The 22,605-nt window shown below is 53.4% G+C and overlaps 1 protein-coding gene across 7 annotated transcripts in view; it reads left to right on the plus strand.

The window, feature by feature from the left end:
- Nucleotides 1-22,605, plus strand: part of ACOT11 (acyl-CoA thioesterase 11) — a 59,726-nt gene that overhangs the window by 15,456 nt on the left and 21,665 nt on the right. For 4 of the 7 annotated variants that reach the window (XM_032494343.1, XM_032494345.1, XM_032494346.1 and 1 more), the window contains exons 2-12: nt 8,798-8,999; nt 9,991-10,060; nt 10,641-10,694; nt 13,948-14,008; nt 15,034-15,132; nt 15,607-15,742; nt 17,117-17,273; nt 18,476-18,595; nt 20,035-20,179; nt 21,431-21,486; nt 22,295-22,361. In XM_032494343.1, the coding sequence (XP_032350234.1) occupies nt 8,798-8,999; nt 9,991-10,060; nt 10,641-10,694; nt 13,948-14,008; nt 15,034-15,132; nt 15,607-15,742; nt 17,117-17,273; nt 18,476-18,595; nt 20,035-20,179; nt 21,431-21,486; nt 22,295-22,361 (1,167 nt within the window). The remainder of the gene's footprint in view (nt 1-8,797; nt 9,000-9,990; nt 10,061-10,640; nt 10,695-13,947; nt 14,009-15,033; nt 15,133-15,606; nt 15,743-17,116; nt 17,274-18,475; nt 18,596-20,034; nt 20,180-21,430; nt 21,487-22,294; nt 22,362-22,605) is intronic. The other 3 variants (XM_032494344.1, XM_032494349.1, XM_006180125.3) reach the window with 1 other exon arrangement.

The raw sequence follows: 22,605 nt of genomic DNA on the forward strand, positions 1-22,605 counted from the left end.
TTCACAGCCCGTGAAGGGCCCATCCCACTGCCAGGGGCTCCATCATGAGGGAGCTGATGGTGAATGTGGGTTCTAGGCTGGGTGCTGTCGGAGGGGTTCCCTCAAGGGGCCACATAGTGGGGGCCCATCACTCTTGGGGTCGGACTGCCTGTTGCAGACCCCTCCTACCTCTTTCTGGGGTCTGCTGGAGGTAGGGGTGAGAGGTGGCAATCAGCCCCAAGGAAGGAAGCTGCAGGGAGGCAGCTGTTGGAGATGTAGGGGGAGGGGTAGATGAGAAAACTGACAGGCAGGCCTGCTCCTTAGGGGAAGTGTCTACATTGTAAGGGAGTGAGCCCCCTGTCTCTGGGAGCGAGCAAGCTCACACTGTACAGCCATTGGTGTAGCTGAGATTCCTGCATCTGAGAGGGGCATATCTAGCTGACCATGAGATTTCCTCCCACTCCTGAGAGCTGAGGATTTACAAAGTACAGTTTTCAGCTGACAGAGAGCTTGCAGTTTCCTCACTGGTGGTGGCTGCCTCACTTCCTCACAGGCCGCTGGGTCTTGAGCACCCACTGGGACAAGCGCCTGGCCTCTGGACCACGCTGGGAGGAGGTACTGATAACCACCACCGTTTCCTGCAGAGGAGATGGGGTCGGTGGGGAGGAGAGCTTCCCTGAATGGGCCCAGCCTGGCACAAGTGCCTGGGATGTGACAGGAACTATCCTGCCCATCTGACAAGAGAGAGAGGCAGTTAGAGCAAAGCACCCAAGCGGCCTCAGCCCTTGAGTTAGACAGACCAGGGTTCAAGTCTCAACTCTGCCCTTTACTGGCTGTGTGATTGTGTGTGTGTGTGCACACGTGCACATTACTTAGCCTTTCTGAACCTCTTTTCCCATCTGTAAAATGGGAATAATAACAACATTCAAGTATTAGGGCTATGTGAAGGTTGAAAGAAATAAGGCATAGAAAATGCTGAGCACTGCACCTGGCACATATTAAATAATTAAATTGGGGAGCATGATTGTTCTCAACCTCACCTGCACATCTACCCTTTCAAATTTATAAACGACGAAGCTGGGGTCAGAGAAATTTAAAAACTGGCTCATGTCCCATCAGTCGTTATTCTGCGACATGCTGCAGGGACAGTACCGAAATGATGCAGAGAAGCAGAGCTGAGGATGTTGGCTGAAGCTAATCTGAACCCAGCCTCACACAGCCAGTCCCTGCAGGTTCTGCCCATTTTCCAGGCTCCTGCTGCGTCTCGGTGTAACAGCATCTGCCAGGTCACTCCTGTCTTGGCTCTGTGCGGGCGGGGACCCACTGTCCTGTCTGTGTGGCTGGTCCCCCTCAGGCTGAAGAAGTGCAGGAGTAAGAGGAGGGCTGAGCCACTGCGGTCTGCAAAGCACTTTCCATACGTTCCTTCCCTTTTCCATGTTCATTTCCCAGAAGTGAGAAGACTACTGGAGGAAAGACAAGTCTGGTCCAGCCCAACTGCCTCATCCTCTCCAGCCACCCTCACAGACAGCCGGGTGCCTTAGTTGTGGGACCTCCTTTAACCGTCACTACTCTTGGAGGGAGAAGGGGTGGGGATTATCCTCAGCTTCCAATAACTTACCCAAGGTCTGCCCTTTCACTTAAGACCTTGGACAGACAGCCCCCTCATGCCTCAGTTTCCCCATCCATACCAGCAGGCACTTGCAATCAGTCTCTAAGCCCTTTTCACTGTCATGGTGCTGAGGCAAGGACTGCTGTGTAGACAGAGGCAGGAGGCCTGCACTTAAACCCCACCTCTCTGGTTAAGAGCTGGCAGACCTTGGACTTGGGACTCCGTTGGGTCCCCTGTGTACCTCACCAATGATAACGCCTCACCCATTTCCTGTGGGTCGGGTGAGATGGGAATGGGTAGGCGTTCAGGAAACGTCCTCTCTACCCACTCTGGCTCCTGGTTGGCTCCACAGTGGGGCAGGGGGAGTTGTCCAGATAACCCAGCTGAGGGGAGGTGTCAGATTTCAGGCAAGGCTATTTTTACCCTTGGGTGTAGGGGGAGACAGATTATGTTCAAACTCTGTTCTAGAATGGGGTGAGGGGGCTGGCATGGGAGCAAAGTCTCTAGTGGGGAACTTTTCCTGACCTCCTGGCCTGCATTCCCCCTGCCTGCATGGGGTAACATTAGTGGGGATTGGTGACCCTCTGAGCAAACTCATTCGTTTGGCCCACAGTGAGCCAGGGTCTGTGCTGGGCCCTGTCCACACCGAGTATAGAGAGAGAGGGCTCCTGCCTGGTGAACCTTCATGTCCGATGTCAGCCAAATACTCTCACAATTAAATGCATGTTATCACAGTGGAGAGCCTTACAGAGGGGAGGTCTCTGGGGCCAGGAGCATGAGGACGGAGAACAGATAACGGATCTGGGGGACGAGTGGGCATTATAGAGGTGAAGAGGAGAGAAGAGTCCTCAGGCAGAGGGGACAGTATGGGAAGAGCCCGGCCGTGGGAGATGGCCTGATGTGTGTGAGGGACTGAGAGACGGCAGGTGTGGCGGGGGGTACTTGGTGTGAGTAAGACTGGAGGGGCGGCAAGGCAGTTATTGGGGGCCTCGTGGGCCTTGTGAAGGAGTTCCTCCGGTAAACCAAACACTTTCACGGTTAGAAAGAGTCTTGGAGATTCTTCAGTCAAATACTCCATTTGACAGATGAGGAAACAGGCACAGAGAGGTAAAATAATTCATCCAAGGTCTCCTGGGGGTGATGAGCTGATAAAAGTTCCATTTATATTCAGTTTTACAGGAAGGCACTGAACTGAAAATGCCTCATGAAGCTCTACCTCCAAAGGAGAGGTGGGGGCAGGCTTGTCCTTAGCTTAGCGTTCCAATTATCATCCCCTGCCTTACTTCCCTTCCTTGCCAGATTTGGGGTCAGGAGCAGGATTAGAAGATTGGAGGCCCTCCCATCCCCCTCTGTCCTTACTAGGGGAGCACAAGGGTTGGCTCAGAAGGGGAGTGCCCACCCCCTGATCAGCCAGCTCCAGTCTGTGGACTCTGGACAGGGACTCAGGGCACTGGCCTCTATTCTCTCCTTGGTCACTGACTGGCTGTGTGACTTGGGGTAGTTTGCATCCTGTCTCTGAATTTCCGCTAGAAAGAGTTTCTTCCATCTTCTTCATCTCCAAGTCCTATAGAAGTGCTGTAGAGATATAAACGTGGACTTTGGCTAGTAAGTCTGAGATTTTCTTGAATCCTGTCACTTCTCAGGTGTTCAGAAGCAATGCACTTGCTCTCAGCCTTAGTCTGCTCATCAGTAAAATGGGTGGAAAAACAATGCCTTGTAGGATAGATTTGAGAATTACTGAGATAATACATATGAAAAGCTCCTAGCAAAGAATTCGATACACAGTAGGTGTTCAATGATGCTAACCAAATGAATGGCATATAGGAGGTGCTTAATAAAAAATAACAGTTTTATTCTCTACCTTTCCCACCCTGAAATTTTGAAAATTGTCAAGTGCCAACACACCCTGTAGCTAGAAGTAACATGAGGATGTGTGTATAGGATTGGGGACCATTATTTATCTTCTAGAATGAAGATATGATTTGATGTTGTGTGGCAATCAGTAGCCTATGGAATAGTCCACTGATGTCCTCCCAGCCCTCACGCTGGCTTCATGGACTGATGCACTCTCTATTTACCTGGGCGTTTGGTACCCACTACTACCCTTTTTTGCCTTGGCTACTGGGAATCTCAAGGCCAAATGAAATTCTCTATAGCAGCACCTTTGTGCAACTGGATTCCTAAAAGACTTGCTCCTCCCTTATTTGGTTCCTTAGCTGTGTTTGCATTTCGGGACCCGTGTGTGCGTGCCTGCATCTCCTGTGTGCATGTGCAGGCCGCCTCAGAGCCTTTTTAGGGAAGAAGGTAGGGAGTAGGCCTGAAAGGGTGCTTGGGAGGTTGACAGATGCTCCTTCCTTGCTGGTGGGGAAACTGCTGGGAGGCTGCTGGTTGCTCTGAGAACTTGGAGCCACCTTTGTGGGGACAGGGCACCAGCCTGGGCAGCTTCCCCTCACTGCTAGAGTGCCTGGCTCGGACAACCCGGCCTTTCATGGGGCCTGGTTGGGGGTGGGCCAAGGCTGCTTCTCCCTGCCCACTCGGGGCCTGCCTTCACAGTCCCCAGCCCCTGGGGAGAGGCAGGGAGGGAGAGTGGGAGGAACAGGGCCATGCAGTCTCGCACCCTGCACTTGAATCCCTGCTCCACTGGCTTTTTGAGTTCTCACAGGAGCTCTCAAACCAGCTACGAATCTTGCCCCCTCACGGGGTTGTCACGTGCTTCTGGTGACATCATGGGTGAGAAAGTACTATGTAAACAGTCTGGTTTGAATTCTGTTTAGGTGTCTCCCGGCTGTATTTCTGTAGGAAGCCTAAACTCAGTTTTATAATGCTAACATAAGTGCTCAATAAACGTTAGCCACGTGGCAGGCGCGTGCTAGGAGCTTTGGACACTTGATCCTGTGTAATTTCATCCCCACGATGACCCTTGGACATAAGTATTATAATCCCATGTTTACAGTTGGGGAAACTGAGGCCCATAGAGTTAGGTGGAGCAGCTTTCCCAAAGTCACCCACAAGTTAGTTGTGGAACCGGACTTGAACCCAAGCCAGGCTGACCCCCAAGGCCTGTGCACAGCCTTGGGTCATGGTGGGTGAGCTAAGAAGTCATCCAAGCCAGCCCCCCTCCTCCAGCGCAGGTGGGCCTCCTCTGCTCTAGGCCTGCTGTTTCTGATGGTTCCCTAAGGCACTGTGATCTCTCTGCTGGCTGGTCTCCGCATTTTCTGGCCAATCACCATAGATCTTTCCGCTGGTCCTCCTTGGTTTCTGGGCACTCCTTGGCCCCTCTCCCTCGTCTCCACCCACACAGGTCCCTAGCACTTTCCAGCGGGCTGCCCTTTGTCCCTACCACTCCAGTCACCGCTGTTCCTGCTTCTCCTTCCTTTCTGCTGTTCTTCAGTCCTCTCTCTACTTCAGACCGTCGTCACCTTCAGGTCTCGGCTCCAGGGCCGCCCCGGTCATTACCCGTTTCCTCTTCCGTAGGTGTTTATTTGGCACCTCCTCGGTGCCAGGCCCAAGTGCACCCCTGTCCTGTGGGAATGCCTGTCTGCTGGGGCAGGTGGCTGTGAAAGCAGTGACTTCACAGCTGGATCAGTGTTGTAGAGACAGTGAAGCTGAGGGGCCAGGGAGGCCCTAGCTCTCCCCAGGGAAGAGGCAGGGGTGGGGGAGGGGTTGAAGAGGGAGGAGGAGGGACCCACTTGGCAGATAAGGCAGATGAAGGGATTTTAGGTGGAAGCAGCGCCCACGCAGCAGAGGAACAGATGGTGGGTGAGAGTGGTGCTCTGAGGAACCCAGTGTGGTCTGGAGCTGGGAGAGCAGCTGCGGGGCAGTGACAGGAGCCCCAGAGTAGGGCCTTGATTGTGAGGGGAATAGGGAGCCACTGAGGATTCTTGAGCAGGGGAGGTCCCGCTCTGGCTTGCTCTTCAGAAAGTCTGTGTGGTCCTAAGGGACAGAATGAAGTCCTGTAGTGGGAGGAGTTGCAAGGACTGGGTCTAGCCTCCCTGCAAGGCAGGATGAAGTGGGTTGTGGTTGTTGGGTTGTTGGGTTTGGGTTTTGGAAAGTTCCCTCCTGTGCTGTGGGGAGGCTGGAAGGAGGAGAGACGAGAGGCCTGTGGACAGGCTGTGGAAACAACCCAGTGAGTGAGCAGTGTGGGGGCCTGGGTGCAGCAGGGCAGTGGTGGGTATACTGAGAGTTTGAGGAGGTTGGATCACTGGGATTTGGCTACTTGGGGGAGGGAGGAAATCCAGCTAAGGCTATTAGCGTGGGCCTGTCGTCACATTGCCCAGATGGAGCGCTGGCCTGGGAGGCTTTACCCTGGACCTCCTTTCCCTCTATGTGCCTCCGTCTCCCCAGTCGTGAAGGGATTGGGCAAAGTGGCCTTTCCTGTTCTGCCCCAGTTTTGTCACATGACTCTGGCCCAGGAGAAGGGGGACAGAGCCCACAGTGTAGTCAGCTGGGGCCTAGTCTGGGGATATCAAATCTGGCCGTGTCTGTTGTGGCTGGTGGCCAGCGCCTGGCATGCTGCTGTCTGAGAGCGCACGTCTCTGACCCTCAGATGCCCTCCCCACCTTCATGTGGGCTCTGCTCTCCCTGTCAGCTGTCTTGGCTCAGCCTGCCTGGCTGCCCCAGGCCCTGACTCTGTCCAGGGCCTCTGCTCTCCCCATGACTGGCCCTGGGAGGAGTGGCCTGGTTCTGGGGCCCCATTGGCTAAACACTGCCTGGGCCACACACGCCCCTGCCTCTTGGGCTAGGCTGCCTGCCCACCTTGGGATTAGGAGGAGGCCTGGCCTGCCCTGGCCTGCCCTGGCCTGATGTGGCAGACTGCCTAGGAGCCCAAGTTGGAGTCTGAGAGGCTGTGCTTGGGGCTTCCAGTGCTGCTTTGCCCCCTCTGCCTGTGCGACAGCCCTGGGGCTCTGTATGCCTCCCTTTGACGGATGTGGACACCGCACAGTGGGGTTTGTCCCTCAGGTTGCCTGGGGTGGGGTGGGAGCTCAGTCCTGCTTGGAACACAGTATTTCCTGTCTGACAGGTGACAGGGCTCCTTAGCTTCCTCATGGGAAAGCTCAGCTGGCTGTGCCTGAGCCCTGCAGAGTTAGACCCAGGGTCCTGGTACCAGGGCTGGGGTGCCTTGGTGATAAGCAGTCTCCCTGCCTCTGCCTGGTGAGTGACAGATGAGGCTCAGGAGGGGAAGGGACTTGCTCAGGATCACATAGCACCTGAGGGATAGGGCTGGGTTTGAACTCAAATCTGTCTCTGGACATTCCTCTACAAACCTTGGATAAGGTCCTAATGTGTGCCAGGCCCTTCTAAGCATGAGCACTAGAGTAGGAGCTTCTCAAAGGATTGGCCCAGTTTATCTTGTATTCTCAATGTTTGGCTGAGGGCCCAATACAGAGGAGGTACTCAGTGAACGAATGAATGAAATGAACAAGGTAAAGATCCTAGTTGCGGGCAGGTAGACTCCAATGGCTGGGACTTTTGTTTCACAGACAGGAAATAGGAGGCTGGTAGGAGTGGGGATTGGCTAGGTGGGAAGCAGAGAGGATTGATCTCAGGTGTCCTGACTGCTGGTCTAGGGCTGTTTCCATCCTGACCTTCATCTGTAAAATGAGGTAAATAGTCTTTACCCTCTGCCTTCTTTGTGAGGATCCAGTGAGGTGGTGAATGAGAATAAGCTTGTAAAGTAGGGATACTGTGTGTGGGGCTTCCCTGTGTGCACATCCAGAACTGCCCAGAAACCCCACATGGTCTGCTTCTTTTCTTCTGCCCCCTTCCCCTCTGCATCTTGCGTTCCCCATTGCCCTGACTTTCTCCAGGGCTTGTTTCTGGAATGTTCTGCCCAGAACCCCTAGTTGTGGGAAGGATTTGGGAATAGTGTGGGTAAACAGAGTCTGCCTACCTCCTCCCTCTAACCGTCTCCCACACCGAAAAGCCAGCCACCCGCATCCACATCCAGGCAGGCCCCCGATGCACACCAGGCTGGAAATGCCTTGGCAGTGGTTACCATGGTGACAGATCCTGCTGCTTGGACCGCAGGGGCCTGTGAGCTGCCTGCAAGAGCCTGGCAGCCTGGCAGCCTGGCACCTGCAGGCCTCCACCCAGGCTGCGAGCTCCTGGGGTGGCTGCTTCCTCTCCTTTTGGTGCCTGGCACTGAACCTGGTACCCAGGGTCTCTTGGGAATGAGCTGCCTCTTTTGGAACCCACAGCTGCTCTGGGTCACACAGGCCTGGTTCAAATCCCATTTCTACCACGTAGGGTGCCAGTGATCTTAAACAAGTCACCTCAGTGTTTTGGATTTATTAAATTAGCTATAAGATCCTCATAAGGGAAAATTTCCAAAGGATACAGACTCCCAGTGCAAGTCCCATCCTTACCCTGAGCCATCGCTGCCCCATCCTGCAGCACTGGCAGGGTCTGCATCAGGTCATGGCACTCTTTGCTGCTGAATCCATATCCAGGCCCCTGGACTCCTCATCTCAGGCCCCAGGAGGCCCTGCAAGCAGTGTAGTGTGGTGGGTAGGACCTCAGACACTGTGGCTAGACCTCTGAGGTCACAGCTGGGCTTTGCACTTCCTTGGGCCTCAGTTTCCTCATCTGTAAAATGGGGGTAATAATGTACCTATCTCAGAGATTTTTTGGACAGGTGGAAGTTGAATTAGTACTTGTAAAGTGCTTAGAAGAGAATCTGATAGTTATTAAGCACTTTATAAATGTTAGCGGTAACTGTTATCACCACACTTGACATTGGCCATGAAAATTGGAACCCTGGGCCTGTTCCTCCTGTCATTTTTCTCACACAGGCAAATGTCCCCAGCTCTTGTTCACAGTCTGATGATCTCTGAGTGCTGGTCCTGTACCTTCAGGTCCCTGCTCTGACACAGCACAGCCTTACATGTGGCTGCTCCAAAATGGGCTGGGCCCCAGGCAGAAACTCTGCCTCTAATTCATGAGTTTGAGGATTTTCTCTGGGTGGATTCTCTGCTCAGTACCTCTCCCCGCCACCCCCCTCAGGTCCAAGGTTGTGTTAACACAGAGTTGTTGGCTAAAAGGAGGGTAGGGATAAGTGGCATCCAGAGAGCCTCTGGGGTCTGACACCATGGGCTGGAGGGTGCTGGCCAGCTCTTGGAGTGGGGTCTCATGGGAGGTGGTCCTCAGGTCTCAGGGAGACCTGGGAGACCCAGCTGTGAGCTGACCTCTCTGTCCCTGCCTGTTCCCCAGGGCCTGGCCTCAGTGTTCTCCAGCCGTACATCCCGGAAGTCGGCCTTACGTGCTGAGAACACCATGGCAGAGGGCGAGGGGTACCGGAACCCCACGGAGGTGCAGATGAGCCAGCTGGTGCTGCCCTGCCACACCAACCAGCGTGGTGAGCTGAGCGTCGGGCAGCTGCTCAAGTGGATTGACGCCACGGCCTGCCTGTCTGGTAAGGCTCCCATCCCAGCGCTGGCTCCGCACACCCAGAGGAGAGGCCTCTGTTTTCAGAGGTGGTCACTGTCCCCTGGGTGCTGTGCTCCTCCCTAATCCTGACCTTTGCTCATGCTGCTCCACCTGCTGCAATGCCCATTCCAAGTTCTCCATGCTCAGTGCAGGCCCACCCTCTCACCCGCAAACCCCCAGGGCTCCAAGTGCTGGTCCTGCACCCTCAGGTCCTCTGCCTGACACAGCAGAGCCTTACACGTGGCTGTTCCAAGACGGACGGCATTTGCTGTGAGCAAAGCCCAAGGCTGTTGGCCTGAACCACCTCCCAACACTGAGTAGAGCTGAGTGGAGCTGGATTGAGCTCATTTCATTGCCTTTAGCGTACCAGTTTTCTCCAGCCCGCAGGGAGTTCACAGTCTGGTGGGGGAGACCTGACTGCCCCCCAGCAGTGTTTGATGGGGCCTGGGAAAGGGAGGCGGAAGTGGGGCTGTAGGAGAACAGACCAGTGGCCCTGACCCAGCCTTGAGGGCAGAGAAGGGATTCTAGAGGGACGAGTGCAAGGGAGCAGGATCCTGAGGGCAAGAATGACTCAGGCAAGGAGACAAAGGTGGGTGAGGTTGACTGGGCAGAGGTTTGGGCACTCGAGGAGGCTTGGAAGTAGAATAGCAGGGTGTGATCATTCATTCATTCGACAGCTGCTCAGGGAGTATCTCCTGTGTGCCAGGCACTGCTCAGGACTGGGACGCAGCAATGAACAAGACAGGCAAATGTCCTTGCCCTCGTGACTTGTGATCTAGCAGAAGGGAGAGACACGAGACAGATGACACCCAGATATGTAAGACAGGGTCAGGGTGTACTAACCCCGAGGAAGAAAGTACAGAAGGGTGGGGGTGCGGCTGAGGAGGCAGGCCTTAGCTAGGTGGTCTGACATTTGATTAGAGGCCTGTGTGCCACAGGGAGGCTGCTAACGCATGGCTTTCTTCTCCTGACGCCAGCGGAGAGGCATGCTGGCTGCCCCTGCGTCACGGCCTCCATGGACGACATCTATTTTGAGCACACCATTAGGTAAGTGGCCCCGCCTGCCTCTCCTTCTGGTCTCCCCGCCCTGAGCCCAGGGCACCTCCCCAACTCCTGCCTGGTCAGCCTGTGTGCTGCCTGGAGCCTGCCTCTGCGGACTGAGGGCCTTTGCAGATGCAGGAGGGCGGCCGACCGGGCTGCAGGGTGTCTGGGGCAGTGGTGGGTTCAGAGCTGCCCTGTAGCTGGGTGCCATGGGGTGTGGGCTCCCTCGGCCAGGTTTGGAATTGGACATTACTGAGATAGCATCATGGGATGCTGGGCAACTTTGGGGAAGTCAGTCTCTTTCTCTGGGCCTCAGTTTTCTTACCTGCAGAATTAATCAATGAATGCCTTTTTGAGCTCAGACATTCTCTGCGGGTCATTGGTCACCAGACTTTGGGGAGGTCCCTGGGCAAAGTGCCTTGGCAAAGCCTGAGCCAGGAGCTTGAGCCACTCATCCTCTGATCACATACCTCCAGGGATGAGAAGCTCACCACCTCCCAGTTTCTTTCTTTCTTTTTTTAAAAAAAATATCTGTACTGGTTAGAAAGCTCTTCATTATAATGTGCTGAGCTTTGTCTCCACACAGGTTTTCCGGGACCCAAAGAACATCCAAGCCCTTGGCCCAGGACAGGCTGCAGAGGTGACATACACTGCTCTGACCCCCAGGCCTGCTTCCTAACCTCTCAGTGCCCAGGACATCAAGGGCCAAGGGCTTATTCGGGGCTTCCTGGAGCCCCGTGTGTCAGTTAAGGAAAGTTTCGGCCAGTCCCTGAATTCATTTATTAAGTCATTCATCACTACTTGGACTTTTTCTGGACCAGTGCCCACTCTGGGTTTGGGGTCCACAAAGTAAACTGGAACATAGTCTCTGTGCCCCAGGAGCTCCCAGTCAGCAGGGAGGCAGATGTGGAAACATAGTTTCAGTTCAGAAGGATAAGTTCCTCTGACATACCGGTCCTTGGTAATACTTTTTCTGAATATCTTTTATTTTCGAATAGTCTGTGATTTACAAAAACACCGTAGATAGTACAGAGAGTTCCCGTACACCCCACACCCAGATCCCCTATTAGTAACAATCTTACATTTATATGGTACCTTTGTCACAATTAATGATCCCATATTGATGTGTTGTTTGTAATGCCTTTTTAATACATTAACTTATTTAATCCTCAGAACAATACTATGAAATCCTGGCGATTAGTATCCTCATTTTACAGATGTGGAAACTGAGGCACAGAGAAGTGAAGTAACTTGCTAAGCTCATACGGCTGGTGGAGAATCCAGGATACACTACCAGCCAGGCAGGCTGTCTGGCCCCAGAGCACTTGCTGTTAACCAGTGGGCTACATTGTCTGTATGCCTGGGTGTGGGTGTAGTGGCAGAAGATAGTCAAGGGAGGCTTCTTGGAGGTGTTTGAGCTGGCTCCAGTATTGTATGTAGTGACGCTTTCTAGGCCAGTGAAGCCGAGTCTAGGCCAGCTCTGGGTCTCTGCTGCCAACATGGGTTCTGGCTCTTGGAGGAGCAAGGGGTAGCTAGGGCTGGGCGAGGATGTGTGCATGATGATGGATGTGCTGCAGGACCCAGCAGAGTGGAGGTTGAGTCTGGGCAGAGGAGGGTGTGGCTGGAAGGGAAAGCTGGAGAGGATCCTGGGAGGGAGGGCAAGCTGGGGAAAGACCTGGAGTGTGGTTGGTGGTCAGGAAAGGACTGGCCATACCTGAGGAAAGCTGGGGAAGGTTTTTTCATTTGTTTGTTTTTGCTTTTGTCATTTAAAAATACTTCAAAATGTTTCTCTAAGGGGTAAGAACGCTTTTAAAACATAACTTCATCACCACTAGCACACCTAAATAAAACAAACAATTTCTCCCTAACATCAAATTTCCAGTCAGCACTCAGTTGCCCTTACTGTCTCATGAATTTGTTTTTATTTTGTTGTGCTTTACGGTTCTTTTTGTTGCTCAAGTCAGGAAGCAAATAAGGTTGCAATTGGTTGCTATGTCTCTTAAGTCTTTTTTTTAACCTGTAGGTTTTACGTCTCCCCCCAACACCCTCTCCCCCTACCATCTCTCTCTCTCTCTTTACCTTGAAGTTTATTTGTTGAAGAAGCCTGGTCATGGGCTCTCTAGAGTTCTCCATCATCTGGATTTTGCTATTAGTGTAACTGTGGTGTCATTATATATGTTCCTCTGTCCTCACAGTAAATTGGTCCTGGGGAAGTGCTTGAGCAGGGGTCAGATTTGTTTATAGAAGCTGAGGGGATGTTAGGAAACCAGGGGCTTGAAGGGGCCCCCAAGGGGGCTGGGCAGTGACCCTGGGGATGGAGCCAGTTTTGGCCTGAGTGGTAGAATGGAGGATAGTCAGGAAGGAACACAAGCTTGTGAGTCCAAATGGGTGACTGCTTGGCTTTGGAAAATCAAGAAAGGGAAGAGTGGAAGAGGAAGAATAGAAAGGGTCACAAACTTCTTTTTTTTTAGCACCACAAAAAACAGACTTTTATTTTTATTTGGGGGATTATGGAAGGTTTTTTTTCTCCTGATTTTTTATCATGAAAACTTTCAAAATTATAGAAAAGTGAATAGTGCAATGGTCATCACCACTGAGGTTCAGTAATTAACATTGTGCTAAATTTGCTTTGTCTGTATGTAGATAAATACAGGCATATCTCATTTTATTGCACTTTACAGATATTACATTTTTTTTTTCACAAATTGAAGGTTTGTGGCAACTCTGCATTAAGCAGATCTATCAATGCTATTTTTCCAATAGCATTGGCTCACTTTGTGTCTCTGTGTCACATTTTGGTAATTCTTGCAATATTTCAAACTTTTTCATGTACTGGGAAACCGGAAAATTCATGTGACTCCCTTTATGGCAATATTTGCTTTATTGTGGTGGTCTGGAACCAAATCCATAGTATCTCCATTGTATGAACTATTTGAAAGTGAGTTGCAGACATCATGATACTTCATCCCTCCACATATCAGCATGCATCTCCTAAAAATGACAGTCCCCTACATGACTATTAGACCTATTGAAGAAAATAGGAGAAAAACAAGTCAGCACACACAGGGCAGGCTAGGTGGCTCCCCCAGAGATTTTGATTGTTCTTCTGGACATGGAACCATTCCAGAGGGACAGCTGCAGCTGGAAAGAGCAGGGCTAGTGTAGTTGATAGAATCAGTCTAGAATGCTGGCTCTGTCAATTTTTAGCTGGGTGACCTTAGGTAAATGGCTTACCCACTCTGATTTTCAGTCCCTCCTAAACCTACTTGCTAAACTTGTTTTGAGACTCAAATGAGGTTGTGCACGGTGGCTGGCACAGAGTAGGTATTCTTTGTTTTTATTTCCCTTCCCAGCCTCTGTTTATAGCCTCTTGCACTTAACAGGCATTCAGTAATTGTGGAATTCATTAATTCAGAAGGTCTCTATTTATGGGGTGCCTACCCTGTGCTGTGTGCAAGGCATTGAAGGTGTAGTGGTGAGCAAAACAGACATGATCCTTGCCCCAGGGGAACTTAAGGATTGTGGGGGAGACAGAGTTAGAAGAAGCACTAGGAGGGTGAACCTTACGGGCCTGCAGGAGGGCAGGGAGGGCTTTCCCTAGGAGGGACTGTTGAGCTGAGAGCAAAGAGAAGCTTGAACATTCACTGGACAAGGGGGAGCAGAGGGACGAGGGAGATGAATGATACCATGCTGATGCTCTGGCCTCGGCTTCCCCACCTGTAACACGGGGTGCGAACACTGAGGACTCGAGGTCATCGTAGACGGGAATATGTTCTGTCCCCTGTGCCATTCTCCCTCCAGTTCCCTCTGCAGAGGCCCCACCAGTATCTGAGGCCCCTGTTCTCTCCCACTGTCCACTCTCCAAGGCTCACCTCCTGCTTTTCTCTCCTCAGTGTTGGACAGGTGGTGAACATCAAGGCCAAGGTGAACCGGGCCTTCAACTCCAGCATGGAGGTGTGTGGGGCGGGCACTGGCTGGGGTGAGTGGGCGCATGGGTGGGGTTTCTGCCTCCTCTCCACTCTCAGCCCCCAGCCCGGGCACACACACACAGAGCCCTGGTTGAGGCAGCAGAGTTCTGAAACAGCTGGCAGGGTTGGGAGGATCCTAAGGGTCTAACTGTCCAACACCCTGTAACACAGAAGGGAGAACTGAGGCCCAGGGAGGGGAAGGGACTTGCCCCAGGTCACCAAGTCACGTAGATTCCAATGTGGGCCTGGACTTCCAGTCTCCTGGGCCTTCACACCTGGTCTCAGACCCTCTCTTCAAGGGCCAGGTGGTCTCAGGAATGCAGGAAGATAGCCGCTGTGCCTGACCCTGGAGGCAGCATGGTGGAGTGGGAAGGGTACTGGCCTTTGGCCCATTAGCTTACCTCACACACAGCCTCTATCTCCCCATCTGTAAAATGGGAACATGATTCCTATGCTGCAGGGTTGTTGAAGTTTTAATGGGAGGACTCTTTGATGATGCACATGGCCTCTATTTCCCACCTAGAGATGTCAGGCCCAGGCAACTTCACCTAGCTGGACCAGTGGTTACTGAGGAATCACTGAGGCTGGAATAGCAGGGTCCTGACTGTACCTCTGGCCCCCTATAAATACTAAGATTCTCCACCTCCGAGGACCCCCTCAGGTGTCTGTCCTTCCAATTTAGCCAACACTTTACTTACTTCAAGCCCTTTCATAAACACAGTCTCATTTTGATTCTCTCAATAACCCTGAGAGTGTAAGTACAATCATTCCCATTTTACAGATGAGGAAACTGAGGCCCAGAGAAGGGAATGACTTGCCCAAGGTTTCCCAGGGAGCCAGGGGCAGAATCAGAACCTATCCCAGGTCTCTGGCCTTCTGGACTTGGTAGGTGATAAAGAAATACCAGAGGCCAGGTCTGGGGTGAGACTTCCCGTCTTGAGCTGTGGGGCCTCAGGTTGGTGAACCCTATTTCTTCCCTCTTCACTTACCCACGTTGCTCTTCCTCTACAGGTGGGCATCCACGTGGCCTCTGAGGACCTGTGCTCTGAGAATCAGTGGAACGTGTGCAAGGCCTTGGCCACCTTTGTGGCCCACCGGGAGCTCTCCAAGGTAGGTGGCTACCCCTGGCTACCCGATGCTGCTGGGCCACCTGGGCATCTGCCCAGGACAGTGGTTCTAGGGGTGAGTGGAAGGCTAGAAGGGGCTATGGCAGGGGTACCACAGTCCCTAGAGGAAGGCCCCCTCCCCTACTGCAGTTGAACTCCAGGCACCTCTCCGCTCTGCTCTTCCCCACCTCTCCCTGTGCACCTTACGCGAGGATCCTCCAGGTCTCCCTGTTCCCTTCCATGTCCTGCGTTGACACCCCCCCATCCAAGGTGCCTTTGCTGAAGAAGGGGAATAGGGACACTGGAGGATGAAATGATGTATCAGTCAACACGGAGACAGGAAGATGGGGACAAAGAAGGGATGAAGACTTGTAACCACCTAGCAGCCCCGAGCATGAGATGGTGGCTGGGAGGGCAGGCCCTTGTGCTATTTCAGGGAACCTGTCCTGAGCATCTCCCACCCTACCCGCGTCTACAGGTGAAGCTGAAGCAGACCATGCCGCAGACAGAAGAGGAGAAGACGGAGCACAGTGTGGCAGCCGAGCGCCGGCGCATGCGGCTGGTCTACGCGGACACCATCAAGGACCTCCTGGCCAATTGTGTCATTCAGGATGGTGAGTGGGTGTGGGTGAGGAGGGCAGCTGGCATCCTGCATGTCCCCCTCTGCCCTGGGTCTCCACTGGGCAGGGGAAGGAAGGGAGTCTCTTTGGGATGTGTACCCATTGGCAGCCTCAGGCCTGGATGGCCTCTTGCCTCAAGGTCCCTCCAGGGAAAGGGGAGTGTTTGGACTTCTCGCCAGCTCCCACGAGCCATGAAGATGGAGCTAGGATACAGGGAAAACACTTTGTCATCCACAAAATGCATTTGGGTCTCTGGAAGTCAAGGTATTTGGGAAGGTGGTATTGAGCTTGGCCTTGAAGACCCTGGGACTTTAAAAAAAGCATATAGATAGGTGGGTAGGTAGGTAGGTAGAGGAAGGTGTAGGGATAGAGATAGAGACAGAGAGAGAATAAAAGACAAGACTGTCTCTCCTACCTAGAACCCAGGCGCCTCGGGGTTGTCACTCATCTTTGGGCGTCTTTCCAGTCAGTGTTCCCTGCATATTTAAGCGTCTACCTATTATTTCACCTTCTCTATTTACCCAAAAGGGAATGTCCAGTACATACTGTTCTATATCTTGCGCCTTTCCTCTTAAAAGCATATCTCGGAGATAGTCCCATACCAGCACAGCAAAGATCTCTTGTACTGGGAGGATTTTGATGGGTGGAGAAATGAGGCAGGTCTTCCTGACAGGGGGTACAGGCTGGCCAAAGGCCCGGAGGGGTGACCCTGGATTTGTTTACTGATCTTCAGAAGGTTAGAATGCAGAATCTTCCTGGAAACCTAAAGGAGGCAATTTTAGGATCAACCAAGGGAAGTTCAGCTATCTAGAGTGGAGAGAGCAGGCTGAAGTTGTGAGCCCCAGGGAGAGCAGTGAGCTGTGCTCTGAATTCCGTATACCAGAGGCCACGGCTGGACAGGCCCAGCTCTTCCTACTGTCGTCAAGGCCCTCTGGAACCATCCATCCCCTGCAGCCCTCCTGCCCTGACAGCCCTTCTACCCAAGGGCCAGTCCAAATGCCTTAGCCTGGCGTCCGGGCCTTGGCTGACCGCTCAGCTGGGTCTGGTACTGTCCCTTTACTTGCCCTCAGCTCCAGCTAAGCCAAGGCCTCATTGCTCCCTGTGACTGTCCTGCCTGTCCCGTCTCCTTGCCTGTGGCATCTCTGAGCAGTCTGCAAGCCAAGGGAAAGGCACCTCTTTCATGGGCTTTCCCTGACGTACTCTCTCTCCCTGGGAGATGTGAGGTGCATGGCACCTCCTTGGTGCTGAGTAAATGGAAGAATCTGGGTGGGGTGGGTGGGGTGGGGGTCCTGGGAGGCCCACAGGGAGGCTCTGCCCTTGGGAGTCTTCTCACTTCCCCGCTTCCTCTCCCTCCCCATCCCCGGTCAGATCTGGAGAGCAGGGACTGTAGCCACATGGTGCCGGCTGAGAAGACCCGAGTGGAGAGTGTGGAGCTGGTCCTGCCCCCCCACGCCAATCACCAGGGCAACACTTTTGGGGGCCAGATCATGGCCTGGATGGAGAACGTGGCCACCATTGCAGCCAGGTGAGGGGTGCTTGCTGCCTCTGCCTCCCCTCCTTTCTCCCCCTCCTTCCCTTGTCCAACTCCCTCTGGGCAAGAAACCCCATCCTGGTGTTGGCATTCAAGGCTTTAGAAACTTGGCTGTTCTGTTAAGGTAACCCAGGGCTTTCAGACCCAGAGAACCAGAAAGGAATGATTTTTCTGTGAGCTCGCCATTCCGTCCATGGTTCTTGTCACTGGCCTGAGAAATGCCAAGCCCCTCAGCTGGCGTGAGGGCCTCTCCTTGCCCTGGCCCTGCCTGCTCGCTTCCTGTGCTTTACACCCCTTGTAAATCAGGCCATGTGCCCTTCCCTTCTCCATCCTCCATGCTGCCAGCCCCTCCTTCACTCCTGGACTGACTTCCCGCCATGCCAACCCCACTACTTTGTGTCTGCTAAAACCCTGCCCACCCCCTCCATGAAGCCTCTTTGACTTTCGCCTTCTCTCTAGAGGTAAATATAATTCCTTCCTTCTCCTAGAACCTCTGCCTGTCTGGGGCACATTCTGCTCCAAATCTTGTGGCATTTTTTAAATTTATAGTTATGATAACTGACATTCAGGAACTGGCACTCTCCATGCTATTGTACTTGCTGTTCCTTCTGCCAGGAGTGCCCTCCCAGACCCATGTCTTCCTCAACCAGGCGAATTCTACCTCACCCTTTAGAGCCCAGCACCTGTGGCCCTTCCTTTGTGTTTAACCTGTGGACACAGTGCATAAGCAATGCCATTTTGGGCAGCCCCAGCTATTAATGCAGTAAGATCTCAGAGGAGGGTCAGGGTATGGGTAGTCAGGGAAGGCTTCGTGGAAGAAGAATACTTCAGCTGTGAATGATAAGTAGCCTGGGTAAGGGGAAGGCTTCCAGGTAGTAGGGACAGCAGGTGCTAGGGTGTAAAGGTTGGAAGGAAAAGGTTTACCCCAAGCCCTGCCCTTTCCTCTGTCACCTCAAATTCAGGGCTTTCCAGTTACGCACGTAGACCTCAGTATATGAAGCTGTGAGATGGGACTTTAGTTCTCTTCCTCTGGGCAGAACTGTCACTGGGTTCTGGAGAGGGTGGGTCAGAGGGCGGTGCATGTGGTTCTGGGCTGGGTCTAGGGATGAGGGCAAGGGGAGAAGGCTGGCCCAAGCCAGTGGCTGATGCACAGGGGGCTTTTTTTGTCCTGTCCCTGAACCCCTGGCCTCCTCCAGCCGGCTGTGCCGAGCCCACCCTACTCTGAAGGCCATTGAGATGTTCCACTTCCGGGGCCCATCCCAGGTTGGGGACCGTCTGGTGTTCAAGGCCATCGTGAACAACGCCTTCAAACATAGGTGAGAGGCTAGGATGGGTGAGACGGGCCTCCCCGGGCTGTGGGCTCTTCCTGACCTGAGAAAAGATCTTACTGCAAACCTGCCAGGAACCCTTTCACCTGCAGATGAGGTCTGTGAGGTCTAAACCCTGCCTGCCTGCTGAGCCGCTTCACCATCACCAAGATTCAGCTCTGATGTTCCCTCCTCTGGGCTCCCCAGCCCTGTGCCTCCCACTGTCTCAGGTCATATCACGTGCTCAGTGTGTCTCTGTCTCTCTCCCTGGCTCCTGCCTTGGGTCCTGCCACACTGGATGCACAGATCACAGGGCCACCTCTTGCCAATGTGTTGTTGTTTATCAGACCCTTTCCCACCCTTTTCCTAAAACAGTAATTAGTTCCCAGAGCACTTACCTTTGGAATGAATTCTGATAACCCCATGAAAGCTTACTTTAAATATGTATCTCTTTTGGTGATTTCAAAGATTTGGTGATTTTCAATGATAGTATAGTCGTTGAAAGTGATTTTCAATGATAGTGTAGTTGTTAAAAATCTGGAGCTAGGCTACCTGGATTCAAGTTTGGCTCAACTCTTTATCAGCTGTGTGATTTTGAGCAAGTTATTTAACCCCTCTGAGCCTCAGTTTTTTTCACCTGTAAAATGGGGCTCACCACAACTACCTCACAGTTGTGAGGAGGATTCAGTGAGGGGTTACCAGTGGAATGCCGGAGAAAATGTTCCGTGAAGGTCAGCCATTGCTGCTGCTATTATAATGATAATTATTATTATTAATTTATTTTTATTTTATTAAAACAAATTCGTGGTCTGCTGTCATGGCAGGGGAAAGCCCTGAACTAGGAGCTGGGAGTCCTGGTTTCTAGTGCAGATTCGCTTCCTGACTGTTGTGTGACTTTGAGCGAATTATTGCCCTGTTTTAGGACTTAATTTCCCCATCTGCATAATGTCCATATCCTGGGGTCATAGACCTTCCTATGTGAGAGGGGATGGAGGTGGTGCTGGTCTATAATTAATAAAGACAGTCGGATATCCAGAAACAGCAGCAACTGAGCTGTCAGAGCGCTCGTGAATATGTGCAGAGTGAACATTTTCTCATTTCTCTGTCCCTCCACCTCCTTTCTTATGTCCTTCCACAATGCTTGCAGTTTATGTATTTTATATGTACATTTATTGCTCCGTCCCCCAGTGGTTAGCCCATGAGGGCCTGGACTGGACAGGTTCATTCATTTCTGTGACCCCAGTGACTAGCATAGGGCCAGGCGTGCAGCAGGTGCTCTGTAAACATTGTTGGAAAGGAACAGCTTGGGTTTCCTGCCCATGGGACTCTGAGGGGGGCTGCGGGAGGAAAGCAGGAGTGTGTGTGTGCGTGCGTGCGTGTGTGTGTTGGGGAGGGGGTGGCTGTGGGAAGGCCTGTCCCGCATGAGAGAAGCCCTCCCTCCCCCTCAGCATGGAGGTGGGCGTGTGCGTGGAGGCCTATCGCCAGGAGGCTGAGACCCACCGGCGGCACATCAACAGCGCCTTTATGACCTTCGTGGTCCTGGATGCCGATGACCAGCCTCAGATGCTGCCCTGGATTCGACCCCAGCCTGGGGTGAGCAGGGGCAGGGTCCTGCCCCACCACCAGCCCCTCTCCCTGGCTGCCCAGGGGTGACACCTGGGGAGCACGAGCCCACCCTGCCCCTCTGCTGGGGCACAGCCAACTCCGAGTGCCCTGGTGTGACCCCCGGGGATGTCCCTTGAGCAGGGAAGACACCTTGTGCTTTCTGGAAGAACTCAGACCATGCGTGTGGGCCTGGCTTGTCGCTGGCCATTAACAGCAGAACTGGAAGAGCACTGCCTTTGGGGGCAGATGTGGGTTGGAGCCCCACCTTAGCCACTTTCCAGCGGGTGCCCTCTGCGAGCTTTCAGTCCCATCTGTAAAGAGGGCGTGTCTACAGTCCCTGCCTCGCGGGGCTGTTGCGGGGATACTGACTCCATGCCTGGCTAAGTAAGTGGCGACTGTTGTGATGATGGTGACAGGAGAGCAAAGAGCATTGGGATGAGAGTCAGGGACCTGGATTCAAGGCTGGCTCTTACCCTTGTGCCTTCTGTGGGCCAGGCTCTGGCTTGCTTCTAGGGGGGCAGAGAGCGACCTTGGAGAGGTTGCACCTTCTCTCTGGGAAGGTCCCCTGCCCTGCCTGCCCAGCTCACAAGGCGGAGCGTGGCTGTGAAAATCCCTGCTCCATAGCTGGGCGTTGGGCAGTCAAGACAGGTAGTAGGTGGAGGAGTGGGGAGTCCAGTGGCTGGCAGGACAGTGGACAGTCCCTGAGGTGCCTTTCAGGCCTTTGCCATTTAATGTTCATGAGTGAGGAGACGTTAGAAGTTGTGGTTCAGAGGGTGGGCTCTGAGTCAGGCCATCTGGGTTCTGTTCCTGGCCCTACTCCTTAACCCTGTGACCTTGGATAAGCCACTTAGCCTTTCTGTGCCTCAGTTTCCTCTCTGTAAAATGGGGGTAGGACCAGTACCAACCGCAGAGGGTTGTCGTAAGGCTTAGTTGAAGTTTTGCATGGAACTTTAGAAGCATGTCTGCCCATAACAGATGCTCAATAAATGTGGGTTCTTAGCATTGTAAGTGCCCTTGGGGACCCCCTTTTACAGAGGAGGAAACCAGTCCAGGGGGCAGGTGGTGTTCCCAAAGTCACTCCGAGAGTCTGAGGGGAAGCTGGAGCTGGAGCTCAGGGGCTGGCTGCCCCAGGGAGACCTGACCTCCACTTCAGGGCTGTGGGGTCTCTGTGGGCCCTTGGGCGGGGGACAGGCTGGCTGTCCTGCCTGCACCACAGTCTGTCCCCGCTCTTCTCCCCAGGATGGTGAGCGGCGGTACCGAGAGGCCAGTGCCAGGAAGAAGATCCGCCTGGACAGGCAAGTTGGGGGCCGGGCGGTGGGAGGGGACACAGATTCAGAGCTGTCATCTGCTCCCTGGCCCTGGGAACTTGCGTTTCTCCTGTGCTGCCCCTGTGCTGGGCACTGGGCTGGGCCTTTATGTCAGGCAACCTCCGGTCTTGGCCTCATTACACAGCTGTCTTACGGCCCATTGTACAGGCGAGGACAGACAGGAATGCTCAGCAGAATGAGAATTTGAACCTGGCCAGGTTTGGCCAATTTTAAATCTTGTGTTCCTTCCATTGCCTCTGATACCTGTTGGCAGATGAAGAAAGGAAGGCTCTGAGAGGAGATGCAGTTACTTAAGAAGCAAACCCAGGTGTGAGTAACTACTGGGAAAGCATTTTGCAGACTTGAAAGTTCTGTAAACGCACCAGAATTCACCATCCAATGTAAATAAGAAGCATGCGCATTTATGGAGGATTTACCATATGCCAAACACTATTCCCCTCATGATGACCCCATGAGGAGGCAGGTGTGACTACCGATCCCATTTTACAGATGAGGACACTGAGGCATAAGGGTGAAATCACTTTAGCCAGAGTGAAGTCGCTCAGCAGGGCTGTAGGGTCTGCCCCTTCCCCTCCCCGGCCCGTCCCGGCCTCTCACTATGTATGTTCTCAGCTGCTGTTTTCTGTGTGCCCATCCAGTCTCCCTGGCCAGACAGGAGTCTCTCCCACCCTGCTGGGCTGAGCACAGGGCCTGGCACACAGTAAGCCTGCAGTGAAGTCTGTCGAAAGAGATGTGCTCCCAAGGGACCAAGGTTGTCGTCTTCCCTCTCTCCCAGGAAGTACATCGTGTCCTGTAAGCAGGCGGAGATGCCCCTGTCTGTCCCCTGGGACCCTAGCAACCAGGTGAGGCCTTCTGCCTGCCCAGGCTGCCCACCACCCCTCCCCTCTCCTCTTGTCAGAGTGGGTTTGGAGGTAGGCCCAGAGGGGACAGTATACTGCTTCCATGCCTCAGGACTGGTACAGTTAGCCAAGGGCTTTCCTGGGTCCGCCTGCTTGGCAGGAGGGATCTGGGGCCTTGAGAGGAGGAGCGAGTCTGGCCAAGCCCGGGCCTCCTTTCCCAGAGCCCAGGACATCCTCCTTCACGTCC

This window comes from Camelus ferus, chromosome 13, assembly GCF_009834535.1.
Source record: "Camelus ferus isolate YT-003-E chromosome 13, BCGSAC_Cfer_1.0, whole genome shotgun sequence".
Lineage (NCBI taxonomy): Eukaryota > Metazoa > Chordata > Mammalia > Artiodactyla > Camelidae > Camelus > Camelus ferus.